The sequence below is a fragment of the Fukomys damarensis genome, unplaced genomic scaffold (assembly GCF_012274545.1).
Source record: "Fukomys damarensis isolate Sample0158 unplaced genomic scaffold, DMR_v1.0_HiC HiC_scaffold_8, whole genome shotgun sequence".
Taxonomy (NCBI): Eukaryota; Metazoa; Chordata; class Mammalia; order Rodentia; family Bathyergidae; genus Fukomys; species Fukomys damarensis.
The window spans coordinates 24,044,624-24,063,221 of record NW_022900920.1 but is presented as its reverse complement, the minus strand read 5'-3'; the positions used below and the strand labels follow the sequence as shown (position 1 = coordinate 24,063,221).

Here is an 18,598-nt window from a genome sequence, read left to right as displayed (position 1 = left end):
CTAACACAGTAATGCATATTTAAAATCTGTCATCTTGCTTTGACATACAATAAAAATAGTAATAACTTTATTTAGCCTTCAAATGGAAAGTAGCAGAGAAAAGAAAACAGAATTCTGCTTGCAACGAACACCTGGCATTTGGGCGTTAAGAACAGGGTGTGCACTCTTGCCAAATGGGGTTAACACTTGGGATGCTGAGCTGTTTCACTCAAGGGAAGAGATTGTCTAGTGGCTTATGTCTTTAAGAAGCCCTCTTTCGCTCTTGTTCCATTGATTCCTTCCATAGCAAACTATAGATATATTAAGAATACTGTTTTTCCTCTGCCAAACCTGATAGGATTGGGGATCTGCTTTCTAGTATTTCCTGCTCCCGTGCCATACTCAATAGACTTTGAGAGCCAGAATAGGTCACATTCCTTTCAATACTTCATTTTTCACTCTATTTCATTCTTTCACGTCTTCATTCTTCTCATGCACCCTCCCTTGGGACACTGTGCTGACCACAGACTCAGTAGTAATGTCCTATTTTCTATTCCCTTGAAATCACATATTATAATACCACCAATCTTGATAAATATTTTACCAATAGTATTTTGCTGAAGTAATGACAGGCTTAATGATGCTCATAGATATTAGAGATTTTAAGTTTAAATGAATTAAAATTGTCATACTGATTAAAGGAATGCAGCATACAAAAATAGTATGACAGGGCCGGGGATTTAGCTCAGTGGTTCCAGTGCCTGCCTCGCAAGCATAAGGGCCAGAGTTCAATCCCCTGTACCAAAAAAAAGAAAAAAAATGTATGACAAAATCAAATACTGTAATTTTTATGCCAAAAAATAAAAAAGACAAAAGTTTAACTCTAAATCTTTTATCCTTCTTTGACTTCTGCTTTTATGATGCCTCCACTGGGAGCTACATAAACTTAGACTATTTTACCTTAAAGATAAATTGTACGAAGTTTGTACTATAAACTCAAGTAAATCTAAGAGGAGTTACTTTACCAGAATGTACTATACCAGGGAAGAGTTGTCAAAGTTTGTATGGTGTCAAAAGTATGTTTATAATATTGTATGTAACTGTTTTTTATGAGTTGGATTTTCTATTACGCAAGTAATAATGCAGTCTTTTTTTCTGATGCGCCATAAAATACAAGCCCTGCTGAAGTATTTGTCTCTGCTAAGTCGTCACTACTGACATAGAAGCACACACGTGTAAACTCTGTGTCACTGGTACAGAGAGGGACTTGGTGATTTTTTGTTGAATGCTTTAAATCTTGCAGTGTCATGTGTATGGTACCCTACAGCTTCCATATCTTTACTTAATTTAGCTCATTTAATCGTTATATCATTCATTTAATTGTTACATCAGAATGAATGTTGTGTCTGTAGCTAGGACAGGAACAGATCTCAAAGTCTAATAGTCCACTGGTTTTTTTTTCAATACCAACCACCTCAGTCAATTAATTCTTATTATAATTGTTGTGGGCCAGTCACGTATTTTATTGAACCCTTATAGAATCCCTATGTTGTACTAGTTCTATTAATATTTCTGTTTTAGAGATTGAGAAGCTGAGGCATAGCAAAGCTAGCTAAGTTAAAGTGAGGCCACACAGTTCTAAGTGTCAGTGTAGACACTAAGATGTGGGCCCAAGCAGTGTGATCGCACAGCCAGAGCACTCTGTTGGCCTAATCACTCCCCCAGAGGTTGTCCGTGTCTTTACATGAGCCAAATTAGCTATGCGGTGCTTTTTTAATGACTTCATTAAATTACTTGCTATTATTATAAAAGGCGCGTGTTGAATGTTCTTCTAAATTTATAAGGCAGGGGTGATTGTTTTATAGGTATGGGTAAAGAGATATACAGGAGAAGAAGGAAGACAGAGTGAGAGATGGACAATGTGTTAGTCAAATAAGCTACCGAGATCCTAAGAAAGGCAGATTGGCATCATTGTTTTACAGAGTAAGGCACCTCCTAGATATGAGGAATGAGTCTGAAAACAGTGTGTGCAAGGCACCTGGACGTTTGTGCAGTTGGGATGGACCAACTGCCTTGTATAAGGGCCTGCAGTCAAAGGAGCGACTAGATGAGATGATCATTGGAATTCAGCGGTGTGGCTTTGTCATGCATATGCCAACCAACTAGATTAGTATAAATGTTTGGTGGTTCTAGGATGAAAACCCGGTCTTTAACTTAAGCTTTCCTCCACTACTTGGTAAGGAACTCACCCCACTGTGACAACTCTGGAATTTACCACAGCTAACTGATACATTAAGCCAGCCCTTGCTTCTTCGGGAGTGGGTCCCTGGAGATAATTCCTCTCCCAGGAAGCTGCAGTAGGCGAGAATATGAGGATTTTCTACACAGGGTGACTGTGGTAAGATCACAGTTATTCTGAATCACAGCGGGGTGTGGTGGAGACACCTGCAATGCCAGCATCTGGGAAGCTAAGAGAGGACGATCACAAGTTTGAGCCCAACCGAGGCAACTTAGCAAGACCCTGTCTTAAATTTTAAAATTAAAAAATGGCTAAGGGTGCAGCTTAGCAAAGAGGACCTGAATTCAGACTCTAATAATGAAGTCAAAAAGGTGCAGAAACGTTAATATCACCCTTAACCTGCAAAACCAAAGCCTAAAGTCCATAGTGACAAAGTAAGGGACTGTTTTGCTGGCAGTTTGCTGGAGTGGTCCCAGGTATATTGCATCACTGCTGAATCTTTACTGCTGTGCTGGTTTTGTTCTATAGGTCAAATTATAAATTGCTTTTGGTCATGTACAGGAATTAAAATATATACCTGATATAAAATGTGCACTACCTTAACCTTTAATTCTACACTGATCATCACTGTGGTACTTCTGAAGGTCATTCTTGCACGTGCCCCAAATTCTCTTTCCTCACAGATTTTTTTTTTCCATAGAACAAATTGGCCAAGAAATGTTGGAAAACCTCAGTCATGACAGAGAAAAGATACAGCGAGCACGTGAAAGAGTAAGTACCAGTGACAGTCTTTCACATATTCAGTAAGTGAGCAGGCATAAAATAAAAGGTCTGTGGAATACACACAGACAATAACAATGACGTATGAGAGATACAAGTACGCGTGTGCAAACCCTGCTGGGGTGAACAAGGATGCTAAGACTGCAAAGAGGCAAAGAAAGGGTCGGCGATGACGAACAGAATCTGCCTGTGCCCACCCCGAGTGCCCACAAGTAGAAGTTTTACTTGGTTCTGCGGCTGAGAAGAAAGCCATTGAGGGAGATTTTGGAGTGTGCCAGCCATGCCAAGCAAGGACTCAAAAATACTAATGTCTCATCCTTCCTTGCTCCATTTCATTTCCATTTTCATGTTCAGGACTGACTTTGCGTATTTCTGCATTGGAGATCAATTGCCAGACATCTGTTGAACCTTGTCAGCCTGTGAGACGTTTGCTTTTATATCCAGTTCAAGTATCCATTTTAAAGCTCTTTGGATTACCTCCCACGTGTTATTTTCTGAATGTAAAATTTTCAGTTTATGCGAGTGTTGGAAATATATTTATGTTTGTGCATGTAAGCGTTTTGTTTGGATTTTCTGTCATGATATAAAATTGTTGCTTGCTGTGTGCTTTAGAAATAATCTAACTGCATGAAAGTTTATTTTTACCGTTCTTTTCTCCTCCTAGCTTCGGGAAACAGATGCAAACCTGGGGAAAAGCTCTAGGATTCTAACGGGGATGTTGCGAAGGTAAGAGCAAGGTAGGGACCAATCCTCTCTCTTTCCACTCTTTTTTTTTTAACTGTTTTTTTTTTTTCCATTCAGTTGCAACAGCAAATTGTACAGGCTTACAAGTTTCTGTTCTTTGTCCCCTACGTCAAGACCCTTTTGAAATAACAGAGCACTGATTTTAACTCTTGTTTGGATGGAGACAAATCCTGAGTAACTCCGATTAGAGAGAAGGCTGAGCTAGGAGGTTTACCTCAAGCTATGGGAGAATTAGGGTTAGACACGAGGTATTTTTCATAGCCTGGGGAAGGCCCCATGGCAGGAGCTGGCTGACTTTATTTTCTGTGTGGATAGAGGGAGCGCAGGCCTGCCCACGTCGGGAGTGCGCTTGGTGTCAGCTTTGCCCTCTGTTGCCACATTTTCATTTCACCAAGGGACGCTGTTTAGGGAAACATTTTCACTTGATGTCTATAGTTAAGATGATTTATAAAATGTCAAGATCACCTGAATGATTTAAATTCATATGTGCCAGCAAACAAACCTTTATATTTTATATATGTAAGTAAACTTTGATGGAAACTATTTGAGAGAATATAAAAAGATAACTGAATGAAGGTAGTTAATATTCTGTATAAATATATTTGGCACAGAATTATTTTATCCTCAGAATCTACTAAATAAGAGTATTTATCATCCAGCACGATGATGCCAGTTTGGAACTGGGGACAGAAGAGTGAATGAGAAATCTTGAAAATGGCCTCTGCAGAGCTTAATTGAATTTGAAAAAAGAAAATCTTTATAGTTGCCACTATAGAGACAACTATTTAAAAATAACCAAAGCCTTCTCTGATCCTAAACCCATACACAGGAACTTGCTAAAACTATGTTTGCTGTGCCAGAAATTTATTACATAAGAAGCAACTCAATGTATAATTATTCCATCTTCAAGGCTGACATGGTTCCTCTATCAGCCTGATCGCTAGTGAGCCTGAGGATGCTGCCAGCCAAAGATCTGACCTCCCCTCCTCTCCCTAGACACAGTGTCCCAACTCAGGACCATAAATCACCGAATTCTCTAATTAAGAGTGATATATAAATGACCTCGTAAAATCTCAGAATCCATAGAGAAGGGAACTGGCGATAGAAAGGAATGCTTCAATGCTAAAAGACAATAAAAAAAGAAAGGGGGAAAAAAACCTCTGTAGCATCTCAGGGAGGGTCCCTGAATGTGAGCTGTAACAAATAGTCTGCATATGTCTCCATTTTGCCAAATCTCATTAAAGAGTCCTCCTGCTTTATGTCAATTGAGCTGTCCAGAAATCATTCATCATTTTTAGTGTAAAAAAAATCATGTGGTTATTTCAATAATATCATATTAATGTTAAAGTTCAGCTGTCATTTAATGGTATGGCTTAATCAGATGTAGCATTTAGGAAAAATAGTTTATTCAGGCTCTACGTGGCTTTCAGGTTGGCAGATTCAAATAAGGATTTATGAGTTTCTAAACCAATGTATTTCTGCCCGTGTTTCTGCTTGATGTACCTCACCCTTCAGCACAGGACACTGCAGACAGTTATTTCAACAAATAAAGCATCCCCTCATATTGTGTTTGAATAAATTTGCAAGTCATTTGGTGGAGGAGAAGCACAAACAACTCTTGCCACCTTTGACTGGGCTTTCTGTAGGGAGATCGTACTAACACAGCTTCAGAAGCCTACAGAAGAAAATTACTCTGGTGAAATCTACTCTGGCTTCTCTTTGTAGGCAACTCATTCCGTCACCGACTTAACCCCTTTTAGGATTTTTGTAGCATTTAAACAGAAGTAAACAGCCCAGATGGACATCACCTTTTCCATCTGAGCTAAGGGAGCCCTTCCGTACACCTGTGTGTATATAAGTGACAGCATTTTTCACCGGGCACAGCTGGGGTGGCCAGGTGTTTCTGTCAGTGCCGTAACTTGACTGGGTCTCTGGGAACCGAATGCATAGCAGTGGTTTTGGTTTTGCTTCCAGTTACTGTCCTATGTGATAGTGTATTTTGAACTTGGAAAAACTGCAGAAAACCTTTTGCCAACTCCTTTACTGCATTATTTCAGGTTATTCCCTAGAAAGCATTCTCTGGAGAAATGGAATCAGGGTTTGTGTCTCAGAGTTTTTGATTAAATATTTTGATTTTGCATCCTCTATTATACCCGTGCTGTTCGCATGGCAGTCGTTCCTGGTACTGGTGAGGTTTTATTTCAGAAAGGGAAGCCAGGTTTCCTTACTCTTGTTTTTACCAAAACTACATAGGTCCGCTGCATGTCAACAGGTGATTCTGATTTAAGAAACAGTAAAATATTGAACCACATGCTCATCTGTCACCTTCACAAATATGTGAAAGAAACAAATGTCCTCTTTGTGCACTCTATTTACTTACCTACATACAATATGTCTGGAAGTCTATTTTCCTATGCTAAATGCTCTACAGTATATCAAACCAAGACATTTTATTTTTAAAAGAATATTATGGATTGTTTTTAGTTTTTCAGTGTTTATCAGTTTTATATTATAAAATGGACAGAAATGCCATGCCATAACCTCTCATACGGGAAATTGTGAAATGAAATCACATTCATCCTTGCCTTCAGAATGTTTCAATGTAATAGTACATGTGGGCATTAAAATATACTGTGGGAATTCACAGAATTAACTAGTTCTCAAGGAAACTATTATAGATTCTACAACTTTAATTAGTCCTTGTTGACCATTTGAAAGGACAACCAATAGACAACCAATAGACAATATGATTTAAATAGAAATAAAACCAATATTTGGGTTTCAGTTTGAAAAATAATGTGACTTATGGAATCATAACACGAAACAAGTTTTGAAAAAAACGAAAGTACACAGAAAATACCGAGACAGGCCTAGGTTAGTGAGATAGCAACTTATTCAGTCAAAAAGAATTTTTTTTTTTTTTTTTTTTTTTTTGTGAACGGTATTATAGCACCAAAAGAAAGAAGACAAAGGAGAAAACTGGCCAATTCAAAATCATAATAGTAAAACGTGACATCACAGTGAAGCCACAGCTGATTTTCTAGAAAGTAATTTTTCTTCTATCTCGACATATGAGAAGGAACTCCCGAGGGGAAAACCATTCATTCCCTGGCTCTGTAGACAGAGTTTACATCAAGTGGAATTCAGATAATAATGAAAATGGCCATGAAACAAATGAACATTTGTGTGGTAACTGGGGCCACAAGTGGATTTTTCAGTGACTTTCACACAATCTGATTGTTATACTTGGTTGTCTTAAAGTGCCATATGTATCACTGAGAGGCTTAAATTTTTCTCTTCATGTGTGTGTGTGTGTGTGTGTGTGTGTGTGTGTGTGTGTGTGTGTAGCAAGTGCTTCTTACATTCGAGCAGGAAGCCTTAGGTCTAAAAGTTCTAGTCATCAGTGGAAATGAAGTGAAGACTTAAGATTGTTTAGGAAGAAAAGAAATCATGATTCTATTTCCTTTCACTTCTGGTAATAATAGTTAATAATTAATTAGTAGTAGTACATTTTTCCCAGAAGTTTCTGAAGTGAGAGCCTCACTGACAAATTCAGAGGCCACCTTACAACTTTATGTGTCAACTACATTGCAAAGAGTTGGTGTGTATAATAGTTTTAAATACCTTTTTTTATATGTGACCTCAGTATCAAATCATTTCTTCTCTTCCCCACACTGCGTCTATTTTCCCCAACTGCTTTCACATACTGTTTCCTTCAGAAATGAATTCTGATCACCCTACCAGAGTGAGAATGGTATTCTTCACTCCCAGAGCTGTTCAGAGGTCGTCTGTAACTACCTAGAACATAAACCCAGCACCTATAGGAGGTGCGGCTGAGCTCACCCCCATAGTCCACGCCACTGTTTAATATGCATACTTCTGTTAGAGCTGCTTCTGAGTAATCCTGGGGAACAATTGCCACCTATCATTGCTATCGCATTTTACACTTCAGACGTGGCCTTGTTGCTTTGGTAACATGACAGGTAAAACATCTGGAAAACTTAAATGTACTGTCAGAGTAATTCCTAAGGGTAAATATGCCAGAAATACCTTCGTAAGATCTGTGAACTGTAGAAATACTTTTTAAATAAACAAACTTATCCCCCCCGAAATGAGGCTGTACTTTTTTATTTTAATGTAATACAAGTACATATTAATAAAGAAAACATAAAAAGCACTCTGCTTTGAAAAAGTAAAACAAAATTTCTTAATGAAATAGTTAGAAAATGTACAGGAAACAAAAAAATAGAAACATGAGAAAATAAAGCAACAAAATACTTCAAAAAATCCCCTCCTCCCCCAAAGAATAAGTCATGCAGACTTATTCTTAAATAATCCGTGATAGATGTTTAAGCTTCTTTAAATTTTTATCCTCCCGTTTTGATCAGAAAACTTTTTATTTTAATTGTTCATATTACAATGTCTAAAAGTCAAGGGAATTTTTAAGATTTATACAAAAAAAAGTCCTAGCAAAGCTTTGTTGTCAACTTTTATGCTTTGAAAAAGCCGTCTTCTCTCTCAGTGCCTTGAATTTATATTTTCATTTTTTTCTTTTTCATCTGTTTGTTTGATTTCTTTTCTCTATTTATCTCATTGCTTCTCCTTGGCTTCTGGTTACTCCTGATGAACAAGGAGTCTGACCTTAGATTAGTGTAACATGAGCTCTAAGCTATTTTTCAGCTTTTAACCAAATGCTTATTCATCCAGAATAAAATTATCAAATTATTAGATTATCTGAATGTAACAGATTTAGGATCCAAACTAGATTAATGCTGCAAGAAAATGTTTTGCACATCTTGGTTCTTTCTGTGTGACTAAATTTATTCCTGTATGCTCAGCTCACTTCCCTTACCCTGAGTCCTCTTCAAGACCAGTACTGGTGATGTGTACTTTTACCAAACTAACGAGTAGCTTTGTGTTTCCTTATTTATGTTTTTCTTTAATAACATTAAATCCAGACATTCCTCGTTTAACAACTGAATTCCAGTCCTGCAACTAGGTCATTAAATGGCTTAGTTGCTAAATGAGGAATTGTATATAGAATGTACATTACAATAATGAGAACAAAGAAATGGTCAAAGGAAACTCCAACTTGATGACTTTGCTTTTATTTGCATAATTCTTACATGCAGTATTGTGATGTGTAACAGAATATAAAACCACAGTACTGTACTGTACAGTACAACCAGCAAAAATTACAGTACTATATAAACAAGGTATACTGTACTATACAAAAAAAAGACATTGAAGCTCTTAAAGTACTACTTATTGTCATCATTGCTTTAAAAAAAATCCTTGGGAGCAGAAACTAAAACCAAATGTTAATATTTAGGTTAATTAATTTTAAGTTGGTGTTTTTAAAATTTCTTTTTCCATTCCCAGAGTTTCCTAGAAGATTTTATAAAATTAAAAATTACTAAAAATAAAATGCTGTCATCCTTTCTGGGTACCCTGGTTTCTGTAATTGAGCTACCTACCATTCTCCCTTCCTCTGGGACTCTCATTTGGCCACATTGCTTGAACTGCATCCAAGCCTGGATGTTTCTCTCTCGTGTGGATGGTTTAGGAAGGGGAGCCTCCTAACTGGTCTCTGTGCCTCTGCTTCCCCCTTTATTACCCTTCTAAATATGACTGGCCAGTTTGTCTTCCAAAATGCAAAACTAGCACTGTTTCTCCCTTGCTTAGAAGCCTTCCTCAAGTCCCTGTCACCTGCTAAGCACATAAGTGTGTCCTCCTTAGTCTCATTCCAAGACTTGCCAATGATCTTCTAGCCTTGTTGGCTGCTGCCGCCTTTGGACAGACACCAGGTCCCTAATAAAGTTGACTACTTTCCATTTGCAAAGTTACTTTGACTTCACTAATTCTCTTACTTTGCTTGACTGTGACTTCTACCTGGAATGCTCTCCACTTGCCACCCACATTAGTCAGAATCTTCTAGGTGTATGTGACAGAAATCCAGATCAAACTGGCTCCATGCACACAAAAAGGCTATATATTCCGTCGTGTAACTGAACAGACCAGGGGTAGAAGTGACTTCAAACACAGTGGAATCTAAGGGTTCAAATAATGTCATCAGTACTGGGTCTTCCTTTTTTCCATTCTCTTCTCAGATCTCTTATGTGTGGGTTCTGTCCTTTATCCAGGCTTCTCTTGCAAGAACAAAATTGTGCCAGCCTCTCAGTGACAGATATTGAATATAGCAATTTTTTTCTTCCCAAGAGTCCCAACAGAAGTCAGAGCATGAGTCACGTTGATTCTGATAGGTTCTAGTTGGATAAAAATCCTACTGATCTAAGATCTGATGTTCTAGAAAGGAGACCCTATGCTGGAGATGGATAAATGGACTGAGGATGGGCAAAGCATAGTTCTGTCAGAAAACCCTTGAGAGCTTTCACCAGAAGGGAGAAATGATATCGGATGGGGGGAAAAAAAAATTACCTTTCAGTATTCCAGATGAACTTTTATATGTGCAATCCGGCTCTCCTCATCACATCTTCAGCCTTGTTGCCGAACTGTCTCTACTCTGCTACTTCACAGTGGTTTGCACTCCTCACGAGGCATCGCCTGTGTACTGATTATTAGCACCCGTGTCTTCATTTTCTTCTGGATCATGCTTATTTCCCACTTCATCCCCAAACTTATTTTATACCACTCCCCTCAGTATGTACAACTAGCTGAAATAAACAGAGGAGGGAATGCAATTGAATGAAAAAGAAAACAAAGCCAAAGAATCACTTTAGTACTCTCAAAGTATGAACTCGCCACAGACTTCTATGCAGATCCATAGACAGTTGAAAAATTTCCTACTAGAAAGCAAAGCAGGAAGCACAGTCAGCAAGAGGGATCTGCTGTTTTCCAGAATGAAAGCAAGTTTGGTTGAGGCCAAGTACAGCCTTCTTGCCACAGAAATGGGCCCTGGATAAACTCTTGAGGAACTGGCTACGAGAGTGTGGTGATAGCTCTTGTAGTGCCTCCCTGGCCTAAGGAGAAGGAGGCAGTTCTCATACCTCTCCTCTTGGTTGTAAGTTGCTTGTGGTCAGGAGCCTTGGTGCATTTGCCACGGGGCCACGTTACCAGTTAAAGGTCTCATCAATGAGATGTTGTGGATGAATGTCGAGAACAGAGTCAAAGTTGGTATGTAGGTTCACATAGGTATCATTTATTTGAACCCCTACAGCTCGTACTTTGGATACACATAAACACGTTCATTTATAGATAAAATATGTATGAACAAGAGTTACAGCTTAGTTATACAGTGCTTGCCTAGAATGCATGAGGCCTTGGGTTCAATCCCCAGCACTGCAAGTTGTGTGTGTATGGGTCTATACGTAACTTCACAATCAAAGAATATTTCTGTTCATTATTTAATCACAATAGGAAAGCATCTTATTTTTTCTCAGTTCTGAGCCACAGTTTGACCTAATTCTGAATCACCTTGCTTTTATGATTTTCCTTTTTTCCCAAGATACTTGTCGTTCTTTAATGCAACATAGAGCGTAAAGGGAGCACTTTACCTTCACCATCAATGCCTTCTTTGAACGCAGCCTTGAGCTGTTAACTAGAAGCAAGGAGCCCTAGGCCTTCCTTATAAACAAGTCATGAAGGCCTCAGCTTGTAAATGGCTATTTATTAACATATCATCACCAAACAACATTTTACAATTGCAGTCCTCGCACCATTACACCACTGTCTGCTCCACTGTAACTTGAGGGAGGCCTTCTGCGTCTGTTTCATTAAATGCCAGAGGCGGTGAACAATAGCCAAACTTTATAAATCCAGGGTTAGGGCTCCTCCCTTCACAAATCTACCCCTTCTGCTGCTGCTGCCCCCGCCACCGCCACCACCACCACCACCACTGCCATCACCCATATTTTCTTGTTTGAACGCTCACATTGTAAATTAGCGCATTCACACATCAGTTTTTAAAGGCTTGCTGTGTTATGAGATGGGACAAAGCAAGCTCAGTAACCACTCATGCCCAGTGCAGGTGGTTGAGCTAGCTGCTACCCAGATCAAAAGTCAAACAACTGTGAATCTGCTTTTGAAAGTGCAATGAGGGAGACAAGGCCAGGCTTATCTGCGCGAACAAGAACGAGTTATGGATATACATCACAGACGCAGGGGACAAAAGGGGGCTTCATGACCCTGTGGATCAGAAACTCTAATACTGACAGCTCTGAGGACGTCTTGGGAATGTATGGCTTATTTTTATTTGTTTGGTTGTTTTTTCTATAAAATTAGTCTTTTATTATGCGGCAATTGATAATTATTATTTATGCTTTGCTACTATTCCTAAAGTAGCTAGGAATTTTTTAAGCCACCTTTAGGGCAGGAAATGACTCCTTTTCATGGTTGCATTTCATTTCTCAGCAGCATTTAAGGACAGACTCCTATTTATACCACACGAGCAGTTTTGTCTGTTGTAAACAGAGTAAGTGGCTGGGAATTGTGCTTTCCCAGAAATGTTTTCCAGGGAAGCCATAATAAGAAACAACTGTGTGTATCTTGAGACTTTGTCATCTAAATATTAAGAAAGAATTATTTGCTTTTATGGAGGGGAATCAATACTGTTTCTTAAAGGAACATTTAGTATCTAACAGTAAAATTAAAAATTTTTTTAAGTTGTAAGTATTGAGGTGTTGTATTTTTCTTTAAATCATCTCACATTTTTGACAAGGTACAAAACTGACCTGAAAGAAGACATAATCTTTTTGCTTAACCCCAATATCCTTTTTCAAAGGTCTAGTGATTTCTTTGCAACTAACATTTCAATATTAACAGGAAAAATACCAGAATGACAAATTTGACCAAAATTTTTTAAAGTATGAGAGATCAGGATCCTCTATATTTATTGATTCCCTAGGAGAAAGCCACTGTATTCTGCATCTTTTGACCAATTAATGATTTTATAAGGAAAATAAAACCTGTTGACTCTTTTATTCCCAGATCAGTGAAAAAAGTATCCAAAGCAGGTAACCAAGTGCTTTCATGAAACCACATTCACTGTCTCAAGTCAGCAGGCAGAGGTTCTTCTCCTGGGAAGGCGTCATGGCCTCTCCAACCACTGGAATTTTCTGAAAATGATATATATAGGTTTATGCATCTCTCTGGGAATTTCTCATTAAATTCCATAACATTTTCAAAAGAGTCTACAACCAACTCCCCAAAAAGTTGAGCAATAAGGCATTGCTATAGAACTGTGTCTATTTTCCTAGCTAACTGTTACTTAATGATTTTGATGTCTAGCCGGTTTGAAGTGTTTTAGTGTACAAGAATCACGCATTGCAATTTTTCTACAAAGTTCAACAAAAAAACTGGAAACTCAGGGACATCTTCCTTAAGGAACCAGATGATTTACCAAAAGTAAGTCCTTGAAGACCATCGTAACAATTAAACTGCATACAAGGCCTTATAGCCTGTAAGGCACATTCACATCCATTATTTCATTTAAGGTTATTCTCATAAGAACTCAGTGAATTTGTGTATCATTATCTCTTTTTTGTTATCATTATTATCTTATTTGTCCATTTTCTGTTACTGTAACAACATGTTTTGAGACTGAAAATTTTATAAAAATAGAAGCTCTTTTGGTTCCTGGTTCTGGAGGGCAGGAAGTCCAAGACTATGGCCCTGTGAATTGCTTCACCTTCTTATATTCATGGCAGAGGGTATCACATGTCCAAACAGAGCATGCCCAATCACTCAAGTCTTTCTTCCTCTTTTCATAAGGCCACCAATGCCATTATGAGAGCTCTAACCTCAGGACTTCCTCTAACCCCAATTATCCCCCATAGGCAGCCCTTCCAAATACCATCAGTGTGTGAATGTAGGGATTATGCTTCTGACATGTGAACTTTGGGGATATACTCAAACCATAGCCGTTATAGATTGTTAAAACCTCTGGAAATTGACTTCTTTATTTTCTTGCAGTACTAGGGATGGAACCCAGGGCCTTCACACTAATCTACACCCCAGTCCTTTTTTATTTTATTTTTATTTTGAGACAGGGTCTTTTAAGTCACTAAGTTGCCTAAGCTGGGCTCAAGCTTTCAATCCTCCTGCCTCAGGCTCCCCCCGTGCTAGGACTCTATGTGTGCAGTACCACGTCCAATTTCGAAGTTGAGTGAGTCTTGCCCAAAGTTATTCCGCCAAGATGGCGTAAAAGATGTTCTTAGCAGCATCTTAACAGTAACAGAGTTAGCATCTCTTTCAACTGTAAATGCTTAATGTTTACTTTGTGAAATAGAATGTTAGGCATTGAAGATGAAAACTCTACTCCCCCTTACCTTTATCTCATTTGGGAACCTTGGTTTGTGCATTATTTAAGGTACAATAATACATAATAATTGGTGTTATTAGTAACAGATCAGTGCCACAGAAGATTCCTAGAAAAAGAAATCCTTGGGCCTGATGGGCAGGAAAGACTTCATAGTTGGACTAGCAGGTGACCACTAGACCAGGTTCCTAACCTGCATGTGGAGTGTGCCACTTTCCTTTATATGACAGCTTTCAGGTCAGAGATCCCAGCAGCAGAATTTGATTTCTGAAGCTGGTGTTAGAAAGATCTCTTTGGCTCTCATTATGTTGAATGGTCCTAGGAAAGTAACAACTGGGAACCTCACTCACTCACTAAGTTAATATGATGCCCGAGTTTCAGTTGTACTTGTCAACATGTGGAGAATTTTTTCAAACCTGTCATGAGTTTAGGATTTTCTTTGAGAAATATTAAAATTAAAAAAGGTTTGAAATGACCAAAATAGTTCTAAATGTAAACAATTATGAATAATCTTTTCATGCATTAGAAAAATACCGAGAATCTTCATGTTAGACTGAAATTGCATTATTTAGAAAACTCTATGGTCTTTGAAATGCACTGCATGTTGATCACACATAGTATTTATACGATTCATGAATAGATGCAGAGAACATTAGCAGAGTACGTAGGTTATTTTGTTATGGCATATTACTTACTTGGTAAATATATCACTTAAAAATGTTGAATTTTTCATGTATTCCAATTAAATTTCACATCAAATGGACTTATACAAATTTAGTTAGTTGAAAACTTACTCAGCCAATAAAGAAAAGCATTCATTTTCTCTTCTGTATACCTGATCTGAAGCCATCGCCTTTTAGGTCTTTTAATCTGTTTGTTCAAGGCCAACCTATTTATATGGATAATTTTTAAAGCTTCTCTGTAGAGGGGAAAAAAGAGCATTTTATTCACTGGGGTTTTTATGTGCCTTGAAATTGCATAGATAAAGTATTTTAAAGCTCATGTATCTGGAGAAGATAAAAGTCCCTTATTTTATAAGGCTTTATATAAGCTTTTCAGTTGTAGTTTTCTCATGGCCAGAATTTTTTAAATAAGACATTATTTCACTATTATAACTAGATTTTGATGTGGGCATCCCTCATTCCTTTTCTAAATTGCAAGTCAAATTATGCATTTAAGACAATTTTTATTGCATTTTACCTTCTGAATTTTAACAGTTTTCATGTCAAATTGATTAATTTACCAACCCTCATTTTTTGTGTCAGGCAACGATTTAATAGGACTAGGATACTGAGAATTAAATATGAGTAGGAAACTGATAAATTAGCTTAAAGAAACACAGACTGAAAGGTACAAATTTGTTTTGTTACATGTTAGTATGAAGACGAAAAATTGCTAACCTCTTTTTCCTCAAGAATTTTTGCTAAATCTCGTGCGCTAGGAAAAGAAGAGGCATTTTTTAACTTAAGGGTAACCAGATCTAGTCCGCATGCTGGCTGCACATTGGCGGCTGTTAGCTCTGCCATGTCAGGCCAAGAAACAGCTTTCCCTGGCTGGAGCATTCCCAAGCCATCACAGCCATCAGACAGGTGGGGAATAAATATTGTAGAATAGTGGGACATTTCAAGAGCGAGCTCCTGATCCCCGGGACTCAATTTGGACAGGCTTCAGTTAGAGCAAACAGGTGTGCCTGGGAGGAACTGTCCTCACATGGCTGGGGGGTGTGCCATTCTTTCACACACATAAAAAGTTCCCCCTTCCCCCTGCCTGCAGGAAAATTAGAATTAACTACAGCTCTTTCTTTTGAAATGGAAAAAGAGAAATGAAAATATGGCACCAGGTTTTGGCTCTGGCTGGATTTCCATGGAGTTTGCAATCTATGATAAATGAAGAGAATTCCTGTAGCCCATTATCCTTGTAGTTTTCAGCATTGGAAATATATGAAAATTAGGTGAATGCAACAACTCCTTTAACCAGAAGATGTACCTATAAAATGAAATGGTCTTTCCTTTTCTTTTTCATTGATTCATTCGCCAAGTATTTCTTGAGCACTTTTAATTTCCTGAACACTGGACTAAGTACTGGGGATAGAGTATAAGACATAAAAAGGCCCTGTAGGAGCTTACTATGAATTGTAATAATAGTTATGCATTGGAACATCAAAGTCAACCAGAGTAATTTGGGGGAAACTGGGCAGAAGTTCTGGCATTGTAAAGATTTCTTTTGCTATGATATCATATTGAAGAGATGGCTAACATTTTATTTGATAGCATTCTTTTTATATCATATTTTCCTATAAAACATAAAATAGTAATAATATTAATTACAGTTTTAAAAATTTGTCGTAATTCTTCTACCTCAAAACAAGCAATTTCTTTCATGTAAGTACTCCCAGCTTTCTGGAGATTGAACTCAGGGGCTTTGCACTAAGCTATAACCTCTGCACATATTTGGTTGTTCATTTTGAGACGGGATTTCACTAAGCTGCTAAACTGATCAGGCTGAACTAGAACTTGAGAGCCTCATGCCTCAGCCTCCCATACCAGGATTACAAGTGTATGCCACCACATTCTGCCTCAATATTGTGTCTTAATCTTGTCACATAGCTTTGTGATTGTATTTTTTTTAAATTTTCCACTAATAAAAACTTTTGAAAACCTCTTTGAAGGAAAAAGCAACTTTATCAAGAAACAGGGAGCCATCAAAACATTATATTACCATGTGAATGTGTACAGCTTTTGTTTTTATGTAACAGTTATAAAATTATTTTAATAAATTTAAAAAGAAGAAATAGAGAAAATTATTCATAACCATACGGGCTAATGGTAGCAACTGATAAAGTTTTAGCATATGTAATTCCAGTTTTTCATGTTTTTATTTATGAACGACATACACAATTTTATTTTCTACTATTTATGTTATGATTATATTGAAAGCATTTTCCATGCCATTGTTTGTTTATTTGGTTGTTTTGGTACCGGGGATCGAACTCAGGTCCTTGTGCTTGCGACGCAGGTGACAGCACCACTGAGCTAAATCCCCAGCCCCTTGTAATTAAAGTTTATAGTGATTATGTAATACATATTATTACCTCATAGGAATGTTTTCTCTATGATAATCACTTAAGTGTTATCTCTCTTATAGCTGATGCTATATATCTTTGTTCATAGATTATATTATTCTCTTACTGTAGAATCCTTGAAGATAATAACTGCTCATCTCATTCATGATTTTCCCATTCTTGAGTTCTTAATTTTCTAGGATTATATTGGGCGTGGATATGTCCTCAAGTGACTTTTTCAATGTATATGATCTAGATATATTCTGATTCATATATGAGAATTACCACCAGTTGTACATGTGCTACACATGTGTTTGTATGTGTGTTTATGCATATGTATTTTGGGTTAGATATAATACTTTAGATCCTTCCATTCTTAGAAATCTGATAGATGTTAAGATATTGTCTTCTGGCCATTAGTGTTTCAGAGTAGCAGAAGGGTAGATCAGTTTATGGTATTCTAGTGCTAGATTTATTGATTTTGTTTAGATTGGGTTTTATATATATTTGGAATTGAACTTTCTATCCAGGATGTTTCCAGATATAAGGTCTTTTGCTTAATTTGCATGAATCACAGTAACTTTAAATCTGCAAATTCAATTCTTCCTTCTACCCCTAAGAGAGTTTTCTTTCATCATATCTTTGATTATTTCTTTAGTTTTGAATTTTCTGGATATCAGAACATTTGATTCTCATGTTAGACCTTGGTTTTATAAACTAGTCTTCCATATTTGTTTGTCTCTAAATTTTTTCTTATTTTTAATTTTATCTCCAACATCATTTATTCCACTCTTTGCAGTGTGGTTTCCCCGAATCTACTGCTTCATTTCTTACACTTTTATCTTAAGTCTCATGAGTTCTTACCTTACAGTTTTCTGCCCTCACTTTATAAAGTTTCTGCCTTCCTACTGTTCTAATTGAGGATGCCAATTTTCAAAAACATTTTTTTATTTCTTTCATATCCATTTTCAAACTTTCATGCTACCTTTGAATCTTTAGAATGTCATTTCTTTTCTTTTTTTTTTTCTTTTTATTGAGTTTATTGTTACAATCTAGGTATACAATACAGTTACGTTCATCATTGGGATTCTGTACCTTTACATAATAGGTCTTGATTCTCATTTTTTCCCCTTGTCCCTGCCCTCCCTTCACCCCCTCCTCCCCTCTCCATTTACAAACACTTTATTTCCATTTTTTCAGTTTCTCATATTTTTTTCCTCTCCCTTATTACCTTTCCCCCACCCTTCCCACTTTCCCTACACCTTTAGCCCTTTACTTCCTATTTCACATTATTAATTATCTCATTAGGATCCTGTGTATTATTATAGTTTTTCACACCAAAGAAACTATTCGGTATTGCAGTTAAAGAAATCTCTGTATGAACATTAAAAATAGGGAATTCTAAAATAAAACTAAAAAGGAGAGTAAAAGAGAAAAGGCAATGATGTAACGTTAAAATAATCCTTAATTCTGGAGATGAAAATGGTCCCTGACCATATTTCAATTGCTTCTTGCTCTT

The 18,598-nt window shown here is 37.3% G+C and overlaps 1 protein-coding gene across 6 annotated transcripts in view; it reads left to right on the top strand.

Moving 5' to 3' along the window:
• Positions 1-18,598, top strand: part of Vti1a (vesicle transport through interaction with t-SNAREs 1A) — a 363,959-nt gene that overhangs the window by 208,102 nt on the left and 137,259 nt on the right. For 5 of the 6 annotated variants that reach the window (XM_033761429.1, XM_033761430.1, XM_010634613.3 and 2 more), the window contains 2 exons: positions 2,919-2,989; positions 3,663-3,724. In XM_033761429.1, the coding sequence (XP_033617320.1) occupies positions 2,919-2,989; positions 3,663-3,724 (133 nt within the window). Of the gene's footprint in view, positions 1-2,918; positions 2,990-3,662; positions 3,736-18,598 lie in introns of those variants that run through there. The other variant, XM_033761431.1, reaches the window with a different exon arrangement.